At 66.1% G+C, this 21,551-nt stretch overlaps 2 protein-coding genes across 3 annotated transcripts; both read left to right on the top strand.

Moving 5' to 3' along the window:
* The first annotated feature begins 368 nt into the window (after window positions 1-368).
* KANSL2 (KAT8 regulatory NSL complex subunit 2) lies at window positions 369-13,130 on the top strand. Of its 2 annotated transcripts, none has more exons than XM_080360689.1 (10): window positions 369-401; window positions 1,900-2,158; window positions 2,861-3,039; window positions 3,761-3,875; window positions 4,484-4,651; window positions 5,709-5,871; window positions 7,151-7,247; window positions 10,484-10,737; window positions 11,343-11,540; window positions 12,746-13,130. In XM_080360689.1, exons 2-10 carry the CDS (start codon window positions 1,908-1,910, stop codon window positions 12,884-12,886), a joined length of 1,566 nt encoding a protein of 521 aa, XP_080216815.1. In that variant the 5' UTR covers window positions 369-401; window positions 1,900-1,907; the 3' UTR covers window positions 12,887-13,130. The 2 variants fall into 2 exon arrangements, with proteins under 2 accessions (XP_080216815.1, XP_080216814.1); XM_080360688.1 differs by having other exon boundaries at window positions 12,743-13,130.
* A 3,700-nt stretch (window positions 13,131-16,830) lies between these two features.
* Window positions 16,831-21,389, top strand: NCKAP5L (NCK associated protein 5 like; the record flags this gene model as incomplete). The annotated part of the gene is given in 12 exon segments (XM_080360577.1): window positions 16,831-16,932; window positions 17,319-17,387; window positions 17,492-17,530; window positions 17,605-17,724; window positions 17,800-17,883; window positions 17,885-17,914; window positions 18,272-19,995; window positions 20,086-20,239; window positions 20,311-20,389; window positions 20,485-20,781; window positions 20,899-21,029; window positions 21,153-21,389. Coding segments are annotated over 12 exon segments (3,066 nt in total).
* Window positions 21,390-21,551: the final 162 nt, after the last annotated feature.

Here is a 21,551-nt window from a genome sequence, read left to right as displayed (position 1 = left end):
CCGTTAATCAGTGGGGAGCAATGTCTGCAGCTGCCCCTGGAAACCAAGAGGTGATGGGGTAGACCTGGGGGGGCCTCTTGGCCCCCAGCTCGCGGCCTGGGGCCAAACCGGTGTCCCTGGGGCTACCGGGAGCTTCTCCCTTCCCGGAGTTTAAGCCCGAACCCGCTCGGGGCCGCGGGACCCCCGAGCCCCCGGTGCCGCCGCGCCCACGTGTCGCCTTCCCGCCGCGCCGCCACCACGTGACCCCCGGGGCGTGGTTGGTCCCTGCGGAGTGACGGCCGACTCCACCAACCGCGAGCGGCACCGCCCCCGCGCCTCTCGCTGATTGGTAGTCGGGCGGGCCAGTGAGGTGGCGGGGCGGGCGCACAGCAAGGCAGCAGGGAGGCCGCGGCGGCAGCGAGGTAAGATGGCGGCGGCGCTGCCCGCCCTGAGCGGGGTGCGCGGAGCCCTTCGCCGCCACACCTGCGCGCTCCCCCGGGGTCCCGCCACCGCGCACCGGCCGGGAGGGGGGCGATTCTTCCCGTTCTCCCCTCCGGCAGCGCCGTCCGGGCCCCGCGCGGGAGCGCCCCTCACGCCCGCTGCCCGCGGACAAAATGGCGGCGCCGGGGGAGCCGGGCGGGGCGAGTGCGCGTGCGCGGGGCGGGCGGCGGAGCACGTGCGTGGGGAAACCGGGAACCGGGAACCGGGATGGACACCGGGAGGGGGTCAGGTACTCGGGAGCTGCGCTGGCGCCGTCCCGGGCGGGAGCGACCCCGCACTGGTGCTGTACTGGGCGGGAGGATCCTGCCCTGGTGCTGTACCGGGAGGAGGGGATCCTGTACTGGGCAGGAGTGATCCCGCACTGATGCTGTACTGGGCAGGAGCGATCCTGCCCTGGTGCTGTACTGGACGGGAGCGACCCCGCACTGGTGCTGTACCGGGAAGAGGGGATCCTGTACTGGGCAGGAGCGATCCTGCAGTGGTGCTGTACTGGGAGGCAGCGGTCCTGCACTGGTGCTGTACTGGGCGGGAGCGATCCTGCACTGGTGCTGTACCGGGAGGAGGGGATCCTGTACTGGGCAGGAGTGATCCCGCACTGGTGCTGTACTGGGCAGGAGCGATCCTGCCCTGGTGCTGTACTGGGCGGGAGCAATCCCACACTGGTGCTGTACTGGGAGTGAGCGATCCCGCACTGGTGCTGTACTGGGCGGGAGGACCCTGTACTGGTGCTGTACCGGGAGGAGGGGATCCTGTACTGGGCAGGAGCGATCCTGCACTGGTGCTGTACTGGGAGGCAGCGGTCCCGCACTGGTGCTGTACTGGGCGGGAGCGATCCCGCACTGGTGCTGTACTGGGAGGAGGGGACCCCACACTGGTACTGTACTGGGCAGGAGCAATCCTTCACTGGTGCTGTACTGGAAGGCAGCGGTCCCGCACTGGTGCTGTACTGGGCAGGAGCAATCCTTCACTGGTGCTGTACTGGGAGGCAGTGATCCCACACTGGGCCCCATGGGGCTGGGGGAGCATTCTGGGGGACCAAGACTGAAGGTGCCCCCAGGGCTGGGGGTGCCCAGCAGGACAGACCGGTCCGTACTGGGCGTGCTGGGGCGGGGGGGGTGCTGGGAGAGGGGCTGGGGGTCCCTGGGGACGCGTGTCCCCGTGGGGCAGCGCTCGCTGTGCCCACACCCTGGTGTGGGTGTCCCTGCTTGGGAGCCGAGGTGAGCGAGATGTGCTTCGTTGTGTGCGGAAATGCTGCTGCAGACCTAAAATTCCTCCAACATCGGAGGAAAAATATTTACAGGAGCAGCTTCATCTCCCACCTGTCCCCGGGGGACAAAGAGTTTCATTGGCAGAGGTGGCTCATTCTATTTATCAGTAGTTTCTTTCCTTCCTTTTAACCGCTCTGTGTCTCCCGAGCAGGCGCTGCCATGAACAGGATTCGGATCCACGTTTTGCCGTCGAGCCGGGGCCGCCTGACGCCGGTGCCGCGGGCGCAGGAGCCGCTGGCGTGCGCCTTCAGCCAGCGGCCGTGCTCGCAGCCGCGCCTGGACGGCCAGGACTTCTGCATCAAGCACATCCTCGAGGACCGGAGCGCCCCGTTCAAGCAGTGCAGCTACGTCTCCACCAAGAACGGGCGGCGATGTCCGAATGCTGCGCCCAAACCGGAGAAGAAGGATGGGTGAGTGGCTCTATGTTTCTAATTCAAAGCGGCAGGAGAGGGTCATGCATTCGGCTGCTGTGCGTGTGTTACTCGGACTCTTTCTCCCTCTTTCTGAAGCGTTTTTAAGTTAAATAAAGAGTGTTGGGCTCTGTGTGGAGTCGTCGGTCTGCAGTGACCCGGGTCCTTTATCAGGGCTCAGGTTTAACGTCCCGCTCTCCGGGCTCGTGGTCGATGCTCAGCACACACGCTCTGCTCGTGTGTTCTGTGGACTTGATGACCTGGTTGTGCGTCTTGTTCTCTGACGCGTGTTAAATGCTCTGCCTGTGCGGGTGGAAGGGCCCGGAACGCTTATCGATAGCCAGTGAGTGCGTCAGCGCCATTTTGCTTACGGGAGCGCTGACCCGTGTTTCATTCTCCGAGGCTACGGGGATGTGGACACTCTGGGTCTTGGTCCCTCTGCCACCAAAGGGATCCGCTCAGCGTGGAAACCGAGCGTCCCGCGTGGACCTTGGGGTGCAGAATCACCTCAGTAAAAAGCTCTTTGCTCTCCCAGCTGCTGTGGCCACTGGCTCCACTGCCAGAAGTGGCGTTTCACACGTGGTCGCATTTGCCGCGAGATTTGGGGACGCGCTTCCCAGGCGCCGTTTCTCACTATGTTGCTTGTTCGTTTTGCTGCCCGCGGGCCCGGAGCCGTAACGAGCTCGTGGTTTATTCCCGCAGGGTGTCGTTCTGCGCGGAGCACGCCCGGCGGAACGCGCTGGCGCTCCAGGCTCAGATGAAGAAGTCCAATCCCGGGCCTGTCAGCGAGACGCTCCTCTGCCAGCTCAGCTCGTACGCCAGACCGGAGCTGGGCGCCCAGAGCGCCGAGAGCAGCCGCAGCGAGGCCAGTCGCATCCTGGGTAAGGATTAGAAGCCAAAACCAATAAGGGAGGACCTGGAGTTCTCCATTCTGTGTGGAAATACCACTTCCTAAATCCAATGGAGACAGGGGGCCGTGGGACTGTGTTCTGCAAGCCCTGGAGTGTCTTGCGTGTTCCTCACTAGACGAGTCGCTCTGCCAGACCCAAATCCTGCAGGTTTGCGTTCTTGCAGTCGCAGAATGGAAACGTGAGCTGGGTTCCCCCTGTGCTGCTTTGTATCCAGCGGTGCCCGTCAAACGCTGGCTTGGTGGGACCAGCCGGCACTTCGTGATTCTTGGGTAGGGAGAAATCACCGAATCGCAGAATAGTTTGGGTTGAAGGGACCTTCAAATGTCACCTTATGCCATGACAGGGACATCTTCAGCAGCTCAGGGTGCTCAGAGCCGCGTCCAGCCTGGCCTGGGATGTCTCCAGGGATGCTCCATCCACCACCTCTCTGGCCAACCTGAGCCAGGCTCTCACCACCCTCAGGGCCAACAGTTGCCTTTTACCCAGCCTGAATCTCCCCTCGCTCCACAGGAGTTTTGTGTCGTGTCCACACAGGTTTCCTTTTGCTTTTCCATGTCTCCCGCTGCGCCGGGGAGAAGTTTCTCCTGGCAAGAAGCTGCTTGAGTGGTGGAGCTGAGCTCCTGCTGTCCCCATTTGTCCAGCACCACGACGGGGGCCGTGTCCTGTCACTCAGAGCAACTTGTCTTTGCAGACGAGGACAGCTGGAGCGACGGCGAGCAGGACCCGCTCACGGTGGAGCAGACGTGGCGCGGGGACCCGGACAGCGAGGCCGACAGCATCGACAGTGACCAGGAGGATCCATTGAAGTGAGTTGGGTGCTGGTGGCTGCAGATTCCACACACACACATCCATGTGTAGCGTGCGGAACGTTCTGAACCGTGTGGTGCCAGAGGAGGTGGCAGTTCCCTTAACGAGGTGATGTTATTAATGAGGTTGTGCCTTGTGAGTTGCTCAGTGTGAATGCTCATGGAGCTGGTGGTTCCTCTGGGAATCATTTGGTGGTTCAGCGCTCTCTGGGTGATATCTTAAATCTCTGAAAACCAGTACAGGGTGTTTCAAAAAGACGGAGCCCGCTTGAAATCGCAACACAAGGTGTTTTGGATCTGTCTTTTTAGAATCATTTTGGTTGAAAGAGACCCTTGAGATCAGGGGGTCCAACCATAACCCACCCCTGGCACTGCCACTGAGAACCTCATGTGTCCAACCCTCCAGGGATGGTGACTCCAGCACTGCCCTGGGCAGCCTTTTCAGCGCCCCACAGCCCTTTGGGGAAGAAATTATTCCTAAACCACGCTGTATTTCTGCTCACCCGTGGATCTGTTCATCAGCCTGTGTGTCTGATCACATCCACGTCACTCAGTGGGGACGCAGCCCTGAGGGACCCTCCGCAACGTCCCCGTGCGGTGTTTTGCAGGCACGCTGGCGTGTACACGGCTGAGGAGGTGGCTCTGATCATGCGCGAGAAGCTGATCCGCCTGCAGTCTCTGTACATCGACCAGTTCAAGCGGCTCCAGCACCTGCTGAAGGAGAAGAAGCGCCGCTACCTGCACAGCCGCAAGGGAGAGCACGAGGCCATAGGCAAGTACCCATCCAGGTGCTCACCGCTTGCATTCCTCCTTCCTTCCCTCTCCAAAACACACCCACAACTCTGTAGTTTTAATATTTGCCCTTTGTAAAGCGGATTTCTGAGCAGCACCGTCTTGTAAGGGTGAGAATTACCCCAGGTCTGCGTCTCGCTGTTCCTCTGGCCGCGTGCCCAGAGATCGGTATCGTCTGGGTTAGAAAAGCCGCCGGATTTCTTTACTCTTCAAAGTTCGCGGCGCTGTCAGGAAATGAGACGACAAAGCTAATTCTGAGACAAAAGTGCTTTTTTTGTCTGGGATTTCCTGGTTTGGGGGGTTGATAAACAAAAGAATTGATTCATCCGTAAGGTCCTGTGTGTGTGGGCAGAAGTTTGGTCCCGTTTTTGCACCACAACTGCTGCGGTGACGTGACCCTCCATAGTGTTTGTGCCTCGCTTGGCTTTCCCTGCGCAGAACGGAGCCGGAGTTCATGTTCAGCAGAGGTTGTACAAGCATCGCAACGCTAAAAACGCCTTCTCCGGCCTCGTCTTATAATAGCCCATCCTGGAAAATGGCATAATATGGCTCGGTCTTGAGTAAAAATAACTGTAAGTTGGGTACATAACAATTTTGGAGAACTCTTTTTAGCAAACCAGTAATAGAAAAGCAGATTCCAAGCGTCGCCCTGTAATTAGTGCTGGGAGTGCTTACTGGAAGCTTCCAGAACTTGCAGAGGAGCAAGCTGAAGTTTGGCAAACTGCTGTTCTGCCTGCAGAAATCACATTTTGAGTGGCCAAATGATTTTAAAAGACTCTTAAAAATATTCGGTCGCCTCCTTGTGTGCATGGAGCGGTTGGGATAAGTGTCACGATGGAGTTTGCTTTGTCATCCTCTTACGCGATGGAAAGGTTTTCTTGGTTATGTTTGCCATTCTTCCTGCTGCTTCGCTCCGGGCACCGACATCTGTGTTATGGATCAGCTCTTGGAGCTCTCGACGGCCAGTTTTGGCTCCTGATACCAAGAAAATGTGGCAGGTGGGGTGATGTTTTCTGAGCCTCCGTCTCTCTGTGCAGGCAGCAGCCTCCTGACGGGCCCCGAGGGGCTGATGGCCAAGGAACGGGAGAACCTCAAGCGTCTCAAGTGCCTGCGGCGCTACCGGCAGCGTTACGGCGTGGAGGCCCTGCTGCACCGGCAGCTGCGCGAGCGCAGGATGTTGGCGACCGACGGCACGGCCCAGCAGGTCTGTGCGGCTCCGGCTGGGGTTCCAGAGCTCTTCTGTCATCTATTCCTGGGGGAAAAGGCCCTGGGGGTGTTGGTGCCAGCGGCTGAACATGAGCCAGCGTGTGCACAGGTGGCCAAGAGGCCACCAGCATCCTGGCTGGTCCCAGCACTGGTGTGGCCAGCAGGCCCAGGGCAGTGACCGTCCCTGTGCTGGGACCTGGGGAGGCCAAATCCTGGGGACAGTTTTGGGCCCCTCACGCCAAGAAAGAGCTTGAGGTGCTGGAGCGAGTGGAGAGAAGGGAACGGAGCTGGTGAGGGGCTGGGGCACAAGTGTGATGAAGCGGCTGAGGGACCTGGGGGGTTCAGCTGGAGAACAGGAGCTGAGGGGAGACCTTCTGATCTCTGAACTGCCTGAAAGGAGCTTGGAGCCAGGGGGGTCGGGCTCTGCTCCCCAGGAACAAGCACCAGGAGCAGAGGAAATGGCCTCAAGTTGCGCCAGAGGAGGTTGAGGTTGGATCTGGGAACAATTTCTTCCCCAAAGGGCTGTGGGGCATTGAACAGGCTGCCCAGGGCAGTGCTGGAGTCACCATCCCTGGAGGGTTGGACAGATGGACATGAGGTTCTCAGGACATGGGGCAGTGCCAGGGCTGGGTAAGGGTTGGACTTGATCATCTTGAGGGGCTTTTCCAACCGAAGTGATTCTGTGATTGCTGGTTTGCTCTGGCCCTGCCCGTGTAACATCCCATCTCCAAGGCCGTGGAGATCTGGGCCTGGCCAGACTCGGTATCTGCACATTGGCTGCAACACTGGGGGCTCTGACACCTGAAATGGGCACCAGAACGGCCAGAGTTCCAGCGTGAGGTTGGAGAACTTTCCCTGTAGGACAGGAGGGCTCAGCTTGATTTTCAGCACTGAAAAACTGATGGCAAATATCCCTTATAATGCTGAAACCCAGACAACTCGAGCCGTGGGGACCCTAAGGCAGCCCCTTGCGTCACACCACACCAAATTCGAAGCTGTCCTCAGTTATTTCTTTGTAATCATCTTAAAATTCAAAGCATTCCCTTAACTGACTTCTAAAAGTTAAGTCTGAGAAGCCTCATTCTCTGGGCAATACTTCTGAGGTGAAGTTCTGCCTGTTGCACTCGAGTGGTGCCTCGTTATCTGGGCTCTGTTTAATGAAACTTGAAGGGGAAGGACATAACGAGGAGCCGGAGTGGAGGCGAGAGCTGAGTGCTGGCGCGCTTTGCAAGCGGGATGCGGATGTTGTGTTGTGTCTGAGCTCTCCTCTCCCGCAGGCTCACACCACCCGCTCCAGCCAGCGCTGCTTGGCCTTTGTCAACGACGTCCGATGCTCCAACCCGTCCCTGCCGATGACCAGGCACTGCCTCACACGTATCCTTTGATCCGCCTGCACGCCTGGCTGATGCTCCTTTCGATTTTAATCTCTTTGGCCCTAAATCAAGGCCACCGGTTTGCCGTAGCCGTTGGTTTCAAGCAGGAGCCCAGAGGAAACGTCTCCCGGTCTGTTGGCGCTCCCGACCCGTGGAGCCGCCAATTCGTGTGGGAGCAACAGGAACCCGGGCTCGGTGTCACCTCTGCCATCCCGGGGCCTGTGTCCGCTCGGCGCAGCCGCGGCGCTGGGGAGCAACACGGGAACCTCCCGGAGCCCAAGGGAGGCGTGGGGTGCGTTTTTGGCTGTGGAAGCACATCTGGTTGACTTGGGTGCCAACAGCCACCCCGAGCGCGGTTCAGAGCTCCCGGGACGCGTCCTCTGTGAGGGGCGTTTGTAGGAAGCGGTGTCCGGCTGCTGCAGCGTGTGCTCGGGGATTTTTGGGGAGGATCTGCATGAGGAGACAGTTTCCAGCCCCTTTGGGGCTGCCGTGGGTCGGCTCAATCTCCTTTTACTCCTTGACGGGTTTGCGCACACGTGAGCAGCTTCCAGCTCCCGAAACAGCCTTTTTGTGAGCGCCAGGGATCCCCTCAAGCTCAGGGATTGTCACCACAGTGCGGGACCTGCAGTTCCCCCGGGATCCCCTCAAGCTCAGGGATCGTCACCCCAAGGCGGGATCCCCGGGATCCCCTCAAGCTCAGGGATTGTCACCCCAGTGTGGGATCCCCTCAAGCTCAGGGATCATCGCCCCAGCACAGGATCCGCGGTTCCCCGGGATCCCCTCAAGCTCAGGGATCGTAACCCCAGCGCAAGATCCCATGGTTCCCCTGGATCACCTCAAGCTTAGGGATTGTCACCCCAGCGTGGGATTCGTGGTTCCCCCGGATCCCCTCAAGCTCAGGGATCATCACCCCAGCGCAGGATCCTTGTTCCCTGGGATCCCCTCAAGCTCAGGGATCGTCACCCCAGCGCAGGATCCGTGGTTCCCTGGGATCCCCTCAAGCTCAGGGGTTGTCACCCCAGCGTGGGATCCCCTCAAGCTCAGGGATCGTCACCCCAAGGCGGGATCCCCAGGATCCCCTCAAGCTCAGGGATCGTCACCCCAGGGCGGGATCCCCAGGATCCCCTCAAGCTCAGGGATTGTCACCCCAGTGCGGGATCCCCTCAAGCTCAGGGATCATCACCCCAGCACAGGATCCGCCGTTCCCAGGGATCCCCTCAAGCTCAGGGATCATCACCCCAGCGCAGGATCCGCGGCTCCCCGGGATCCCCTCAAGCTCAGGGGTTGTCACCCCAGCGTGGGATCCCCTCACGCTCAGGGATCATCACCCCAGTGCAGGATCCGTGGTTCCCTGGGATCCCCTCAAGCTCAGGAATCATCGCCCCAGCACAGGACCCATGGTTCCCCGGGATCCCCTCAAGCTCGGGGATCATTGCCCCAGTGTGGGATCCACGGTTCCCCCAGATCCCCTCAAGCTCAGGGATCGTCACCCCAGTGCATGATCCCCGGGATCCCCTCAAGCTCAGGGATCATCACCCCAGCGCAGGATCCACGGTTCCCCGGGATCCCCTCAAGCTCAGGGATCATCACCCCAGCACAGGATCCCAGGGCTCCCCTCAAGCTCAGGGATCATCCCCCCATTGCGAGATCCCCGGGATCCCCTCAAGCTCAGGGATCATCCTCCCACTGCGGGATCCGCGGTTCCCCGGGCGGTTCCGGTGCGGGCGGGAGTGCGGACGTGTCCGGGAGCCGTTGGGTCCCGTTGGAGCGAGAAGCCGCAGAGCTGGCGGCCGGGCAGGACGAGCTCTTCATCTCGCTGGCGTTTTTCTTCTTTGATTCCTGAAGTTGGCAGAACCGACTCCGCTTCTGCGCAGGGAGCAGGAAGCCGCCTTTGTTTTCTCTCTAGTGACCATATACTTCAAAACACCGACAGGATAAAGACCTTTAAAACGCTTGGAGCGAGTGGCTGTTTGCAGCTGGTTTGCGTCGGGCGGGAGTGGAAAAAGGGAGTTTGATTTTCAGCTGACTTTCACTGCCACAAACAAGGTCTTACTTTGCTTTAGCCGCGCCGAGCGATAACATCTGCCGTCTGGAGGCTCTTGGGCTTTGTTTGCCTTTCAGCAGCCGGATTGTTTGTGACAATGCGGCGAAGGCACCAACCCCAGCCGGGCTGGTGGGCTCCAGGTGGAGGTTTTTGTGCCGTCCCGGCGAATCCACGCGTTTTGGCTACTGATACAGTCGGTGCTTGACCTGGGAGTCGTTTGGGGAGATGAAAATTGCTTCCCCCACCACGGTGCTTGTGCAGAGACGCTTTCCTCCCCGCGTCTCCCCTCGGGTGTCGCGGCGCTCCGGCTGCTCCGGCCGTTCTCCCCACAACCCGCCGAGACGTCGTATCGGCGCCTCCGCAGCCGCCTCGGCGTAGGGAGGAGGAACCCATAGATCTGAAACCGGGCGGCTTAAACCGGGTTAAATTTAGCACCGTTCACAGTTGGCGTGGGTTTGCTTGGCTTTCTTTTCCTCTCCCACTCTGTGAAGAGGAAACCACAGCGCGACCCCCAAACCTCCAGGGGAGTCGGGTGGATATTGGGGTGGGTTTGAAATTGTGTCCTGCCTGATGGACTTGCCATGCAGCCCCAGCACCGCGTTGGGGTCATGGAGGTTGTGCTTCATTCTGCCCCAGGGTGACACGTCTCGGCTGGTTCTGCAGCACTAAGGAGCCCCAGGACAAGGTGATTTTACTCAGCCTCTTGAGCAGCGGATCCGGAGCCCCGCGAAACATGCTTGGAGCAACACGGGCTTTGCTCCGTAGCTCCTCTTTGCTGCTGGACGATGCGACGGGAGCAGAGCTTCTGTTTGCGATTAAAGGCAGGAAATCCCATTTACACCTTTGGCAGGAATCGGGTTTTCCATTGGGAAGGAAAATGCGCTGGGAAGTTAGAAAGACCGGAACAAAAGCGGCTGCGGGCAGAGCTTTGTGCGCGCTCCTCTGCTGCGCGGGGGCGCTGGGGCTCGCACAGGTGCCTTTTCAATGGATTTCTGCAGCGAAAAATGAGTTGTGCGTTTGGAATATCCTCATCTGAGGGGCTGCGAGTGCTGTGCAGGGGGAGGTTGTCGCTCTCATCCCCGTTTTCCGTTGTGCACATGTCACCGGGCACTCGGTGCGACTCCTGACCGTGCGGTGCGTGGAGAGCGCTTTTTGGGTGTGTGTGTTGTCTGCCCTTGACCGCATCTCCCCAGATATCTGCCAGGACGCCAATCAGACGCTGTTCAAGCCGTGCCAAGGCTCGGAGGAGGTTCCCTGCAACAAGCCGGTCCCCGTCAGCCTGGCCGAGGAGCCGTGCTGCCCGCTGCACCTCCGCCTGCCCCCGCAGATGTACGTCCCGGAGCAGGGCCTGCCCGGCCCCGCCGAGCTGGACGCGGCGCCCGCCGAGCTGTACCTGAGCGCGGCCGAGCTGCAGCCCAGCGAGAGCCTGCCCCTGGAGTTCAGCGACGTGAGTCCCGCGCCGCCGGGTCGTGCGGCTGGAAAACCTGCTCCGGAATATTGCCCTTTTCATTCCATACCCCAAAATCCCACTGGAACATGCTGGGAACGGGCTGCGGTGCAGCGGAGCCGCTGCTTGGCGTGGGGGTGGCATGTAAGGTTTGGAACCCTGTGTTTCCATAGGGTTCAAACATCACGGTTACTGTGCTTTAGAAGGGCAGTGCTCCCATTTAAATCCGTATTTAGTGGCTTTCTGAAAAGGGGAATACATGAGGATTTTAATCCCCGGATTATTCTCATGTCCTGATTGCATGTTAAGACCACATGCTTCAAATCCTTGGAAATTTATTTAAACAAAAAAATACCGTGGTTGTTTGGAGCTGCTCCTATATAACAGTTTATCTCCCCCAGCCCGTCCTTGGTGAGGGTCCCCTGCTCCAGGCGGGGTTTGGGTGCTCCGGGCAGCACCCGGTGCTTCTCTCCTCCCCGTGCCCGATGCTTTGCCTGCGATGGAACAGAGTCCTGCCCGCCGCTGGGGGAACGTGGGACTGTGGACTCAAGTTTGTCTCCTCGGGATGCCACCCATGTCTGAGCCGCTCCTGTTTTCTCTCCCAGGACCTGGACGTGGTGGGCGATGGCATGCAGTGTCCCCCGTCCCCGCTGCTCTTCGATCCGTCCATCACCCTCGACCAGTCGCTCCGAGACGTCCCCGAGGCTCCCATAGACATCCTGGCGCTGGAGGAGCCGCCGCACCCGGGTGTCCCCACGGCCCCCGCGGAACGCGGCGGCTCCGCGGCCGAGCTGCCGGCACAGGTACAGCCATCACAGGGGACATGTCATCAGGGGGAGAACTCCCCGTGTCCGTTCCGGCTGTGCCGCTGGCCCCTTGGGGGTCGCTCCCCCACGCAGCGGGTTCAGACCGTGTCACACCCACGGTCTGGATGGTGTTAAGAGTGTCTGGGGTGGCAGCCAGAGCTTGTCCCCAACGGGCGGTAGCCTCTGCTCGGTGCCACCCTCTTCCCGTGCGTGGGACGGTGTCTGGGACGTGGTGGGGATGTCTCGCAGGCTGGGGACCCCCACTATGCGCAGCTGGGGGTTCGGGGTGAGCTGCTGTCTCTGGGCAAAGGGCGGCTGCTCTTGGGTTGAGTCTCATCTGGCCCTTGGAACTCGCTCCGTGTCCCACCCAGAGCCTGGAGCTTCCTCAGGACGCATCCGTGGGGTCTTGGCTGTGGAGGTGTCCTTGGATGCCCTGTCCTATGTCCCTTGTCACCCCTCCAACGCCGTCCCTGCAGCTGATGGGTCCCTGCAGCCGCTCTCCTCTTCTCACCCCTCCAACACTGTCCCTGCAGCTGAGGGGTCCCTGCAGCTGCTCTCCTCTTGTCACCCCTCCAACACTGTCCCTGCAGCTGAGAGGTCCCTGCTGCCACTCTCCTCTTGTCACCCCTCCAACGCTGTCCCTGCAGCTGAGGGGTCCCTGCAGCCACTCTCGTCACCCCTCCAACGCTGTCCCTGCAGCTGAGGGGTCCCTGCAGCCGCTCTCCTCTTGTCACCCCTCCAACACTGTCCCTGCAGCTGAGAGGTCCCTGCAGCCACTCTCCTCTTGTCACCCCTCCAACACTGTCCCTGCAGCTGAGAGGTCCCTGCAGCCACTCTCCTCTTGTCACCCCTCCAACGCTGTCCCTGCAGCTGAGGGGTCCCTGCAGCCACTCTCGTCACCCCTCCAATGCTGTCCCTGCAGCTGAGGGGTCCCTGCAGCCCCTCTCCTGTGCTGGGAGCCAAATGTTGTAGTGGGGGGACCCCACCCTCCCAAGCAACACCCCAGGCCCTCACTGAAGACCCCCGGTTTGCCGTAGCCGTTGGTTTCAAGCAGGAGCCCAGAGGAAACGTCTCCCGGTCTGTTGGTGCTCCCAGCCCGTGGAGTGGCCAATTCGTGTGGGAGCGACAGGAACCGGAGCTCGGTGTCACCTCTGCCCCTGCGGGTCCTGCTGCAGCCACCCCGTCTCTTCTGTCCCCAGCAGAGCCACCCGCCGCTGGCAGCGTGCCGCCCGGGGCCCAGGGACGACCGGCATGCGGAGGAAGCATCGTCATCTTCATCCTCCTCCGCTCAGGCCTGCGGAGCGGCCGCCAACGGGAGCCTGGAGCCGGTGTCGCTGAGCTGAGGGACACGCGTGGAAACCCGTGGGTGCCACGGTCACCGCCCAACACTGACTGAGCTGCTGCTGTGGGGGCTGGAACCCCCAGCAGGGACCCCCCACCCACTGTGTCCCCGACCCTCCGTCCCCCAGCTCTGCCTGTCCCCACTGTGCGGGGAGAAGCTGCCAGAGGACTCTGTGGGGGGACACGGGGCAGATCGGTCACCAAGGCGGTTGTGGGGAGGGTCAGGGCCCTGTGTGCCGCTGGGAGGGCCCCAAGGGGGCTCGGTGAGATTTTTGGCCCAAGGAGGAGGTTCCCTCCTATGGGTGCCCCCCACAATAAAGCCATGGAGGGGGGTGCCAAGTGTCTGTGTGTCCTATGGCCACCATGGGTTGGGGATGGGGACAGTGGGGGAAGAGCTGAGGGAGGAAGCAGTGGGTGCTGCCCTGGGGGGGGGTCAGGGCTGCATTGGGGGGGGTCAGGGTTCCCCTGGGGCAGGTGGGGCTGCCCTGGGGGTTCAGGCTTGTCCTGGGAGGCTCAGAGCTGCCCGAGGGGAATTGGGGTTCCCCTGGAGGGTTGGGAGTTCAGGGTTGTTCTGGGGGGCTCAGAGCTGCTCTGGGGGGATTGGGGTTTCCCTGGAGGGTTGGGGCTGCCCTGGGGGTTCAGGGTTGTTCTGGGGGGCTCAGGGCTGCCCTTGGGTGATGAGTGTTCTCCCGGTGGGGAGGTGGGGGGGGGGTGACCCCTCTGCTCCCGAACCTCCGCTGCCGGGGGGGCCTCATCTTGGGGTGTTGCCTCCTTATTTCTGTCCATTCCACCCCGGTGGTTACCGGGGGGACCCAGCCCGGGGTGTGTTGGGGGGACACCGGGTCCCTCGCAGGCAGCAGGGGGTGGGGGAGGCACCGGGCCGGGGGAACGAGCCCGACCCCGGGGCAAGGGCTGCGGCGGCGGCAGCACCGGGAAGCCCGGGACCCCCCCCGCCGGCCCCGGGCGCGGATTGGCGGCGGCGGGGGCGCAGGGCGGAGCCGGCCCGGTGCAGCCATGACATCAGCGCCGCCGCCGGGCCAGCCCCGGCCCCAGCCCCGGCCCCGCTGCCGCTCCCGCCATGGCCGCGCCGCCCCGCGCCGCCGCCGCCCCCCCGTAGCCCCCGGTGAGTCCGGCCGCGCCGCGGCGGGGGGGGCGGGGAGCGCCGGGGGGGTCCCCGCGGGGAGGTCGGGCCGCAGTTCGGGGGCACCGGCAGCCCCATGTGCCGGGGGGGGGTCCCGGGACGTGCCGCGGGGGGAACCGGGCGGCGGGGCCGGGGGTGCCCCAGGGGAAGCGGCGTGGGGCGTCCTGGCCGGTCCCCGGCACCGGGATGTCCCCGGTGCGCCCCGACTGCCCTCCCTGCGTGTCACTGCCGATCCCGGGCTGGTGTCCCCAGAACATCCCGTGTGCCCTCAGCACATCCCGCCTGTGCCAGGTCTGTCCCCACTGTCCCCAGTCTGGCCCTGCGGTGTCCCCGCTGCCCCCCGCACATCCAGGCTCCATCCCTGACTCTCCCTGCTGTGTCCCCTACTGTCCTTCATTCCCCCGCTGGTCCCCACCGTCCCCGGTACATCCCAGCTGTCCCCTCTGTGTCTCTGCTGTCCCTACTGCATCCCGGCTGTCCCCAGTGTTCCCCCTGCATCCTGGCTGTCCCTGGGATGTCCCCAGTGTCCCCGCTGGATCCTGCCTTGCTCTGGCATGTGTCCCTGCAGAGTCCCAGCTGTCCTCAATGTGTCCCTGCTACCCCAAGGCTGTTTCTGCAGCACATCCCGCTTGTCCCCAGTGTATCCCATCTGTCTCAAGGGTGTCCCCGCTGTCCCTGGGCTGTCCCCAGTGTGTCCTGGCTGCCCCAAAAGCAGCCCAGCCCCTGCCACCCAGCAGCGCTGGGGACACTTGGGGCTGTCACCCCACGTCCCCAGGGCTCGTGGTGGGGACCGTGGTGCGGGACAGGCCAAGGCCAGCCCATCACCGCCGTGTTGGGGACCACGGCCCGGCTGCGGGGCCCGTTCCCTGCTGCGCTGGCGTGTCCGCGGCCGCGCGGTTTGGGCACGCGCTGTGTCCCCGCGGCGCCTGGGGTGCGTGGCTGCTGTCCTGCGTGGGGTGACCAGAGGGACTGGGGAGGGGGACACGGGCTCCGGCCGCCCCGGCTCTGCTGGAGCTGCGTCCCCATCCCCACAGGGACCCTCGCGCTGCCCCCGCGGGGCCCCGCGCTGGGGGAGGGGACGGCCATGCCATCCATCTGTCGGGCCCCCCCAGCTGTCCCCGCCGGCGGGCCCTGGGGGGGCCGCGGGCTGCTCTTCCCCTCCAGACAGAGTCTCACTTCCCCCCTTGACGCAGCCGGAGCCGCCGGCTCTGGGGCCGCTTCCTGCGCCGGGGGCAGCGCAAGGGGGGCCCAGGCACCCCCGGGCACCACGGGCCACCCCAGGGACCTGCCGGGGTTTGTGCGGCCCCGCGGGCTGCATGGGGACAGGGACGGGGACAGCACGTGTGAGGTCTGGCCGAGGGTGCGCGGTGCTGCTGAGCACCGGGCTGGCGGGGTCCCGGGGCCACGCAGCCTGTGACAGCGGGGACAGCCGGCTCGGCAGGGACACGGGGAGCATGTGGCCTGTCGCCGCTGTGCCGAGCAGGGCTGTGAATACCGGCTCGATGTTTGTTTTTGCCGCTCTCGTTGCATCGAGTGGGAGAAGGCGGCAGAGTTCGCTCTGGGGTGTCTGGTGTCCCCCAGCGCTCCCATCTGTGGTGCAGCCACGCGGGGTCAGTGGGGGACAGGGCTGTCACCAACACCGCGTGCGCCCCGACCTTGCCTGCTTCCAGTGACCCCCCCGGCCTCGCTGCCTCCATCACCCCCAGACCCTCTCCTTGTGCCCTCCAGTTCCCACTGCGCTGCCGAACCCCCCGGCCATCGCCACTGTGGGGTCCGGGTGAGCCGGGACCGTGTGGCCCCACATGAGCCCCAACCCCTGCCCAGCTTGTGGGGTGCAGGGTGGGGGCCCCGGCGTGGGGACACAGCATAGCTCTGTGCCCGGGGCCCCGGGGGTGTCCCCAAAGTGTCCCCAGGCTCCTGGGGGTCCCTCTGCAAAGGGCTCAGGGCGCCCCAGGTGGGTCCCTGTCCGTGGGGTGCCCTGTACCCCGGAGGTGCTCGGTACCACATGGGGCTGGGTGTCCCGGTGCCACCTCTCCCGGTGCTGCCTCGGCCCCCCCGGCCCGGCTCCCCGGTGCTCCGCGCCCGGCGCTGGCGGAGCCGCACAACGGGGGCGGCGGCGGCGGCGGCTCCTCCCCGGCCGCGGCGGGAAGGCGGAGCTGGGCCGCCGCCGCCTCCCAACAATAGCGCGGCCGGGCCGGGCCGGGATGGAGCCGCCGCCGCCGGGACCGGCCCCGGGGCCGCGCTGAGCGCGAACGGGCGGCGCCGCCGGGAGCCCGGGCGTGAGTGCGCGGGGGGCGGGAGCGGGAGCGCGGCGGGGGGGGCCGGGGCCCGGTGCTCGGGGCCGGTGCTCGGGGCCGGTGCTCAGCGCTCGGGGCTGGCCCCTGTTCCGGCGCGCACGGGCCGGGCGGCGCGGGGAGCCCCGGGGAAGCGGAGTGTCCGGTACCGGGGCCAGCGCCGGGGGGGCCCCTCTGCCCCGGGGGGTCTTGTGCACCGGGTGCTGCACATTCTGATGCCGGTCCCGGGGGTGCTGGGCGTCCCGGTGCCCCGGGGCCGGTGCTGGTCTCTGCGCACCCTGGGAAGGGGCGGGGGGGTCCCCGTGGCTCGGGGTGCCGGTGGAGTTGGGGGAACCCCAGGGCCGAGCTCCATCCCCCTGCTCATCCCCGTTCTGCCCCGCAGGTGACACCGCGGACGGACGGGGCTGCGACAGCTCCAGCGAGGTAAGGGGGCCGGCAGTGCCGTGGGCTGGGGGACACTGGCCAGGGCCAGCGGGGACCCTGCCTGACGTGCGTCCCCCCACAGCGAGAGATGTCGGAGAGCGTGGCCGAAGCACCGGGAGACGGGAGCCCCGCGGCCCTCGGCGAGACGGGCACCAGCCATGAGCTCCTGCAGCGGCTGCGGGAGCTGGAGGTAACGGCGGGACCGGCGGCCAGGGCCACCGAGACCTGGGACCACTGGGCAGCTGTGGCCGGTGCCACTGTGCAGCCACGGCCACCATGCAGCTGTGGCCGGTGCCACCGTGCAGCCATGGCTACTGTGCAGCCATGGCCAGTTGCCACTGTGCAGCTGTGGCCACCGTGCAGCCATGGCCACCACGCAGCCATGGAGCCACCAGCCCAGACTCCATGGTGTGGGGCAGCACTATCCTGCTTTCCATGGCCCTCGTGTGTCACCGCTCCTGGGGCAGCCCCATCCCCTCCATGCAAGGCCTTGGGGTCTCCTGGGTACCACTTAGGGGGTCCAGGTGCCCGAGCTGCTCTGCTGTGTCCCCTGAGCTGTCCCTGCTCTGTCCCCAGGCGGAGAACTCGGCCCTGGCCCAGGCCAACGAGAACCAGCGGGAGACGTACGAGCGCTGCCTGGACGAGGTACCGGGGGGGGAGGCGCGTGGGACACGTGTGCACACGCGTGTGCCGGGGTGCGGGGCTGCGTGTGCCCTCGCACCCCACCCAGACCCCCCTCTGCTCCCCAGGTCGCCAACCACGTGGTGCAGGCGCTGCTCAACCAGAAGGTGGGTGTCGGGGGGCAGTGGGGGGTGGGAGGGGATCGGGGGGTCCTGGCTGATCCCCTGTCCCGCCCCGGCAGGACCTGCGCGAGGAGTGCATCAAGCTGAAGAAACGGGTGTTTGACCTGGAGCGGCAGAACCAGGCGCTGAGCGACCTGTTCCAGCAGAAGCTGCAGCTCTCAGCCGGCTCTCTGCCCCAGGTGCGGCCGTCAGTGCCGGGGGGGTCACAGGGCAGAGCCCCCACCAAGTTTAACCCAGGGTCTCCCCTTCTCCAGCTGCTGCTGCACCCGGTGCCGGTACCCCTGGACACACCGGCCAGCCCCCCGCCCAGCTCCGCCGAGCAGCCGCCCCCCCCCGCTGCCCCCCAGCCGCTGTGTCCCCGTGCCCGAGGTGAGTGACGGTGCCTCCGCACCCCCTGCCCGCGGTGTCCCCGAGCCCGGGCCAGCAGGTTTTCCAAGGCTGCGGTGTCCCCAGGATCGCGGTCCCCCACTTTCTGGGCCCATCTGCGCTGTCCCCACTCGAGGTCCATGGTGTCCCCCTCTCCAAGCCCCTTTGCCTGGGATGTCCCCGCGCCAAAGCCCTTTGCCCCTGGTGTCCCTGTCCCCAACCCCTTGTATCCCCATCCTAAGCCCCATTGTGTCCCTCTCTCCGTCCCCCTCCACCCGTGGTGTCCCCAGGGTGTCCCAGCACCCTGCCGTGGGGCTCAGTGCCAGGTGCCCGCAGGGTGACGGTACCCGGTCCCCACAGGTGACCCCACCAGTGCCACTGGGCAGCCCCGGGCTCAGCCCCGGCACCCCCCCCCTGGACGCCCTCTCCCCCTTCTTCAAGAAGAAAGCGCAGATCCTGGAGGTGCTGCGCAAGCTGGAGGAGACGGACCCGCTGCTGGTTCCCCCCCCGGCCTCCCCCGGCTCCCCCGAGCCCTGCGCCGCCCCGGCCTGGCCGCCCTGCCCGCTGCGGGGCCCGGGGGCTGCCGGGGGGTGGCGGGGGGCCGAGGGCAGCCCCTGCTCCTCGCCGGAGGAGGCGGCCCCGCCGCGGGGGGCCCTGCTCAGCGCCCTGGCCGAGCGGCTGCTGCGCGGCGATGGCGGGTGCTGCCGGCGCAACGGCGAAGCCCCCGGGGCGCCCCCCCGGCAGCGGCGCGGCGACCACCCCGCGTTCCTGGGGCTGTACGCCCTGGGCGAGGAGACCCCCGAGGGCGGCTTCGCGCCGCTCTCGCCCGGCGAGGGGCCGAACCCCCCCAAGGTGCTGAAGCTGCCGCCCCCGCCCGGCGCGCTGCGCCTCAGCCCCCAGCTCCCCCGCGCCTCCAAGATCCCGTGTCGCGGCGGCAACCCCGAGGCCTCCCCGGCGCTCAGCCGCCGCGCCTCCCCCGGCACCCCCCCGCAGCCCGGCTCCCCCGAGCCCCCCGCCTGCCCCCCGACCCGCGCCTACGAGGCGGCCGAGCAGCCCCCGGGGCCGCCGGGCCCCCCCTCCAGCGGGGCGCGGGTGGCTGCGTCCCCCCCCAGCACCCGCCGCGGTACCGGGGGCTCAGCCCCCTCCCGCCGGCCTGGCAAGAAGTCCCCCGAGCCGGGCTACCTGCCCTTCAAAGAGCGCCTGGCCGCCCTGGGCAAGCTGCGGGGGGCCGAGGCCCGCGAGCCCCCCGGCCCAGGGCGGCCCGAGCGGGGCCACGGGGCTGAACCGCGGCCCCCGCCCCGGGGGGGCTTGGGGGGCAGCCTGAAGCACCCCGAACCCGCGCACGCCGGGGAGCCCCTGGCCCGCTGCTACTCCTCCTGCTCCATGGGCGAGCCCGGCAAGGCGGGGGGCAGGAACCGCCCCACCGGCGGCCGGACCCCATCACGGGGTACCCCAGCCCCCCCCGCCAAGGCCACCCGCAGCCCCCACGGCAGCCCCACCAAACTGCCCACCAAGGCGGGCGGCGGCAAAGCCGCGACCCCGCGGGGCGAGGAGCCGGCGGGGGCCAAGGCGGCGGGGGCACCTCGCAAAGCGCCACCGACCCCCGAGCCCCCCGGCGCGGGGACACCGGCGGGCGCGGCCGGGCACTCGGCCATCGAGGAGAAGGTGATGAAGGGCATCGAGGAGAACGTGCTGCGGCTGCAGGGCCAGGAGCGGCCGCCGGCGGGCGAGCCCAAGGGGAAGGCGGCGGGCGGGCTGGCCAGCTGGTTCGGGCTGCGCCGGAGCAAACTGCCGGCCCTGAGCCGGCGCGGGGACGGGGGCCGCGGGCGGGACTGGGCGGGCACCCCAGCCCCGCTGCGCCGGGAGGTCAAACTGGCCGCCCGCAAGCTGGAAGCCGAGAGCCTGAACATCTCGAAGCTGATGGAGAAGGCGGAGGATCTGCGCAAGGCGCTGCGGGAGGAGCACGGCTTCCTGCAGGCGCTGGACAAGGGGCGGCCCCGCGGGCCCCCCCGCGCCCCCGAGCCCCTCCCGGTCATGTACCAGGAGGTGACGGCCGAGACCTTCATGCAGCAGCTGCTGGACAGGTCAGTGGTGGCCCCTGGGCTGGGGGGGGTGTGTGAGGATTGGGGTGTCCCCCCCTCACCCCCCCCCCACCGCTCCGGTGCTGTCCCCAGGGTGGACGGGAAGGACGTTCCCTATGAGAGCCGCCTGGAGCACAAGCGGGAGCTCTGTGACCTCCGGCGGGTCCCCCCCGATGCCAAAGACCCCCGGCTGTGCCGCCCGCCCCGCAACGGCATCGTGGGGCACCTGCGGGAGCCCCCCAACAAGGTGAGGACCCCCACCCTTCCACCCCTCCTGCTCTGAGGGTTCCCCGTGGCCGCTCACCCTCTCTCACACAGGTGCCCGACGTGGGGCTCCGGGACGAGCTGCCGTCGGACGAGAGTTTGTCGGAGTCCGGGATGTCGCAGCATTTTGCCGGTGAGGGGGTGTGGGGGGGACTGGCAGGGTGGGGGCACCGAGGCTGACCCCCCACCCCCCCCACCCCCGGCAATGACACCCTCCTGTGCCCGCAGCCTGCGGGTCACTGACGCGGACGCTGGACAGTGGGATCGGGACCTTCCCACCCCCCGACTACGGGGGGGTCCCCGCCAAGAGCGCCCCCAAACCACGGGGCCGCCCCGAGCCGCTGCCCGGCACCGTGCCGGCACCGCCGCCCCGCATCACCAAAGTGCCGCGCAAGGCCCGGACACTGGAGCGGGAGGTGCCGAGCGCCGAGGAGCTGCTGGTGGCCGCAAAGCACCGGAGCACCCCGACGTGTCACCCCCCAGGGCCCCCCGGCCCCCACGCCGCTTCCCAAGGTCAGTGTCACTGTGCCAGGGGGTGACAGGGCCCCACCGCGGTGCTGGGTGTCACCAAGGCTTGTGCAAGGTGCAGAGGGGGTAGGTGGGGTGCGCGGGGGCCCTGCAGCACTGACCCCCTCCCCGCAGATGCTGGTGCCGACGCCGGGAAGCTGCAGCGCGTCCAGCAGAGCAAGAACTGGACCTTCCCCAACGCCAAAGCCTGTGGTGCCGCCGACCCCTTCCTCGGCCCCTCTGGGGGGCTGCACCGGCCCGCGCTGGTAAGGGGGGGTGTAGGACCCCCAAGTCCTGGGGTGTAATTGGCATTGCCAGGGAGCTGGGGGGGGTTGCATGGAGCTGGGGGGGTCACAGCGAGCCCCCCTCACCCCACTGTTCCTCCCCAGGCGCCCGTCTGCAGCCCAGCGGGACATCGAGGGGCGTCCCCAGAGGCCCCCCCGCCGCTGCCCCCCGCCCTGAGCGCCAGCAGCAGCCGCACCCCCAGCGCCTCGGACGTGGGGGACGAGGGCAGCACGGGGGCGCAGTCCCAGGACGGGGAGCACGGCCCCCCCACGCTGGAGCACTCCGAGTCGCTCAGCGACTCCCTGTACGACAGCCTCTCCTCCTGCGGCAGCCAGGGCTGAGCCCCCCCCGCCGCACTCGCACGTCTTCCACCCCCCCGCTGCCCCCGCTCCCCCAGCCCCGGCCGGGGGTGCTGCCCGAGGTGGGGGGGGTCCCAGTGTCCCGTTTTCCCCCCCCGACACCTCTCTCCGATGGTGCTATTGCAGTGTACAGCCCCCGCCGCC

The sequence above is a fragment of the Nesoenas mayeri genome (assembly GCF_963082525.1).
Source record: "Nesoenas mayeri genome assembly, chromosome: 28".
NCBI lineage: Eukaryota > Metazoa > Chordata > Aves > Columbiformes > Columbidae > Nesoenas > Nesoenas mayeri.
Note: the sequence above shows the minus strand (reverse complement) of the source record. Positions and strands in the feature narration are given on the sequence as shown.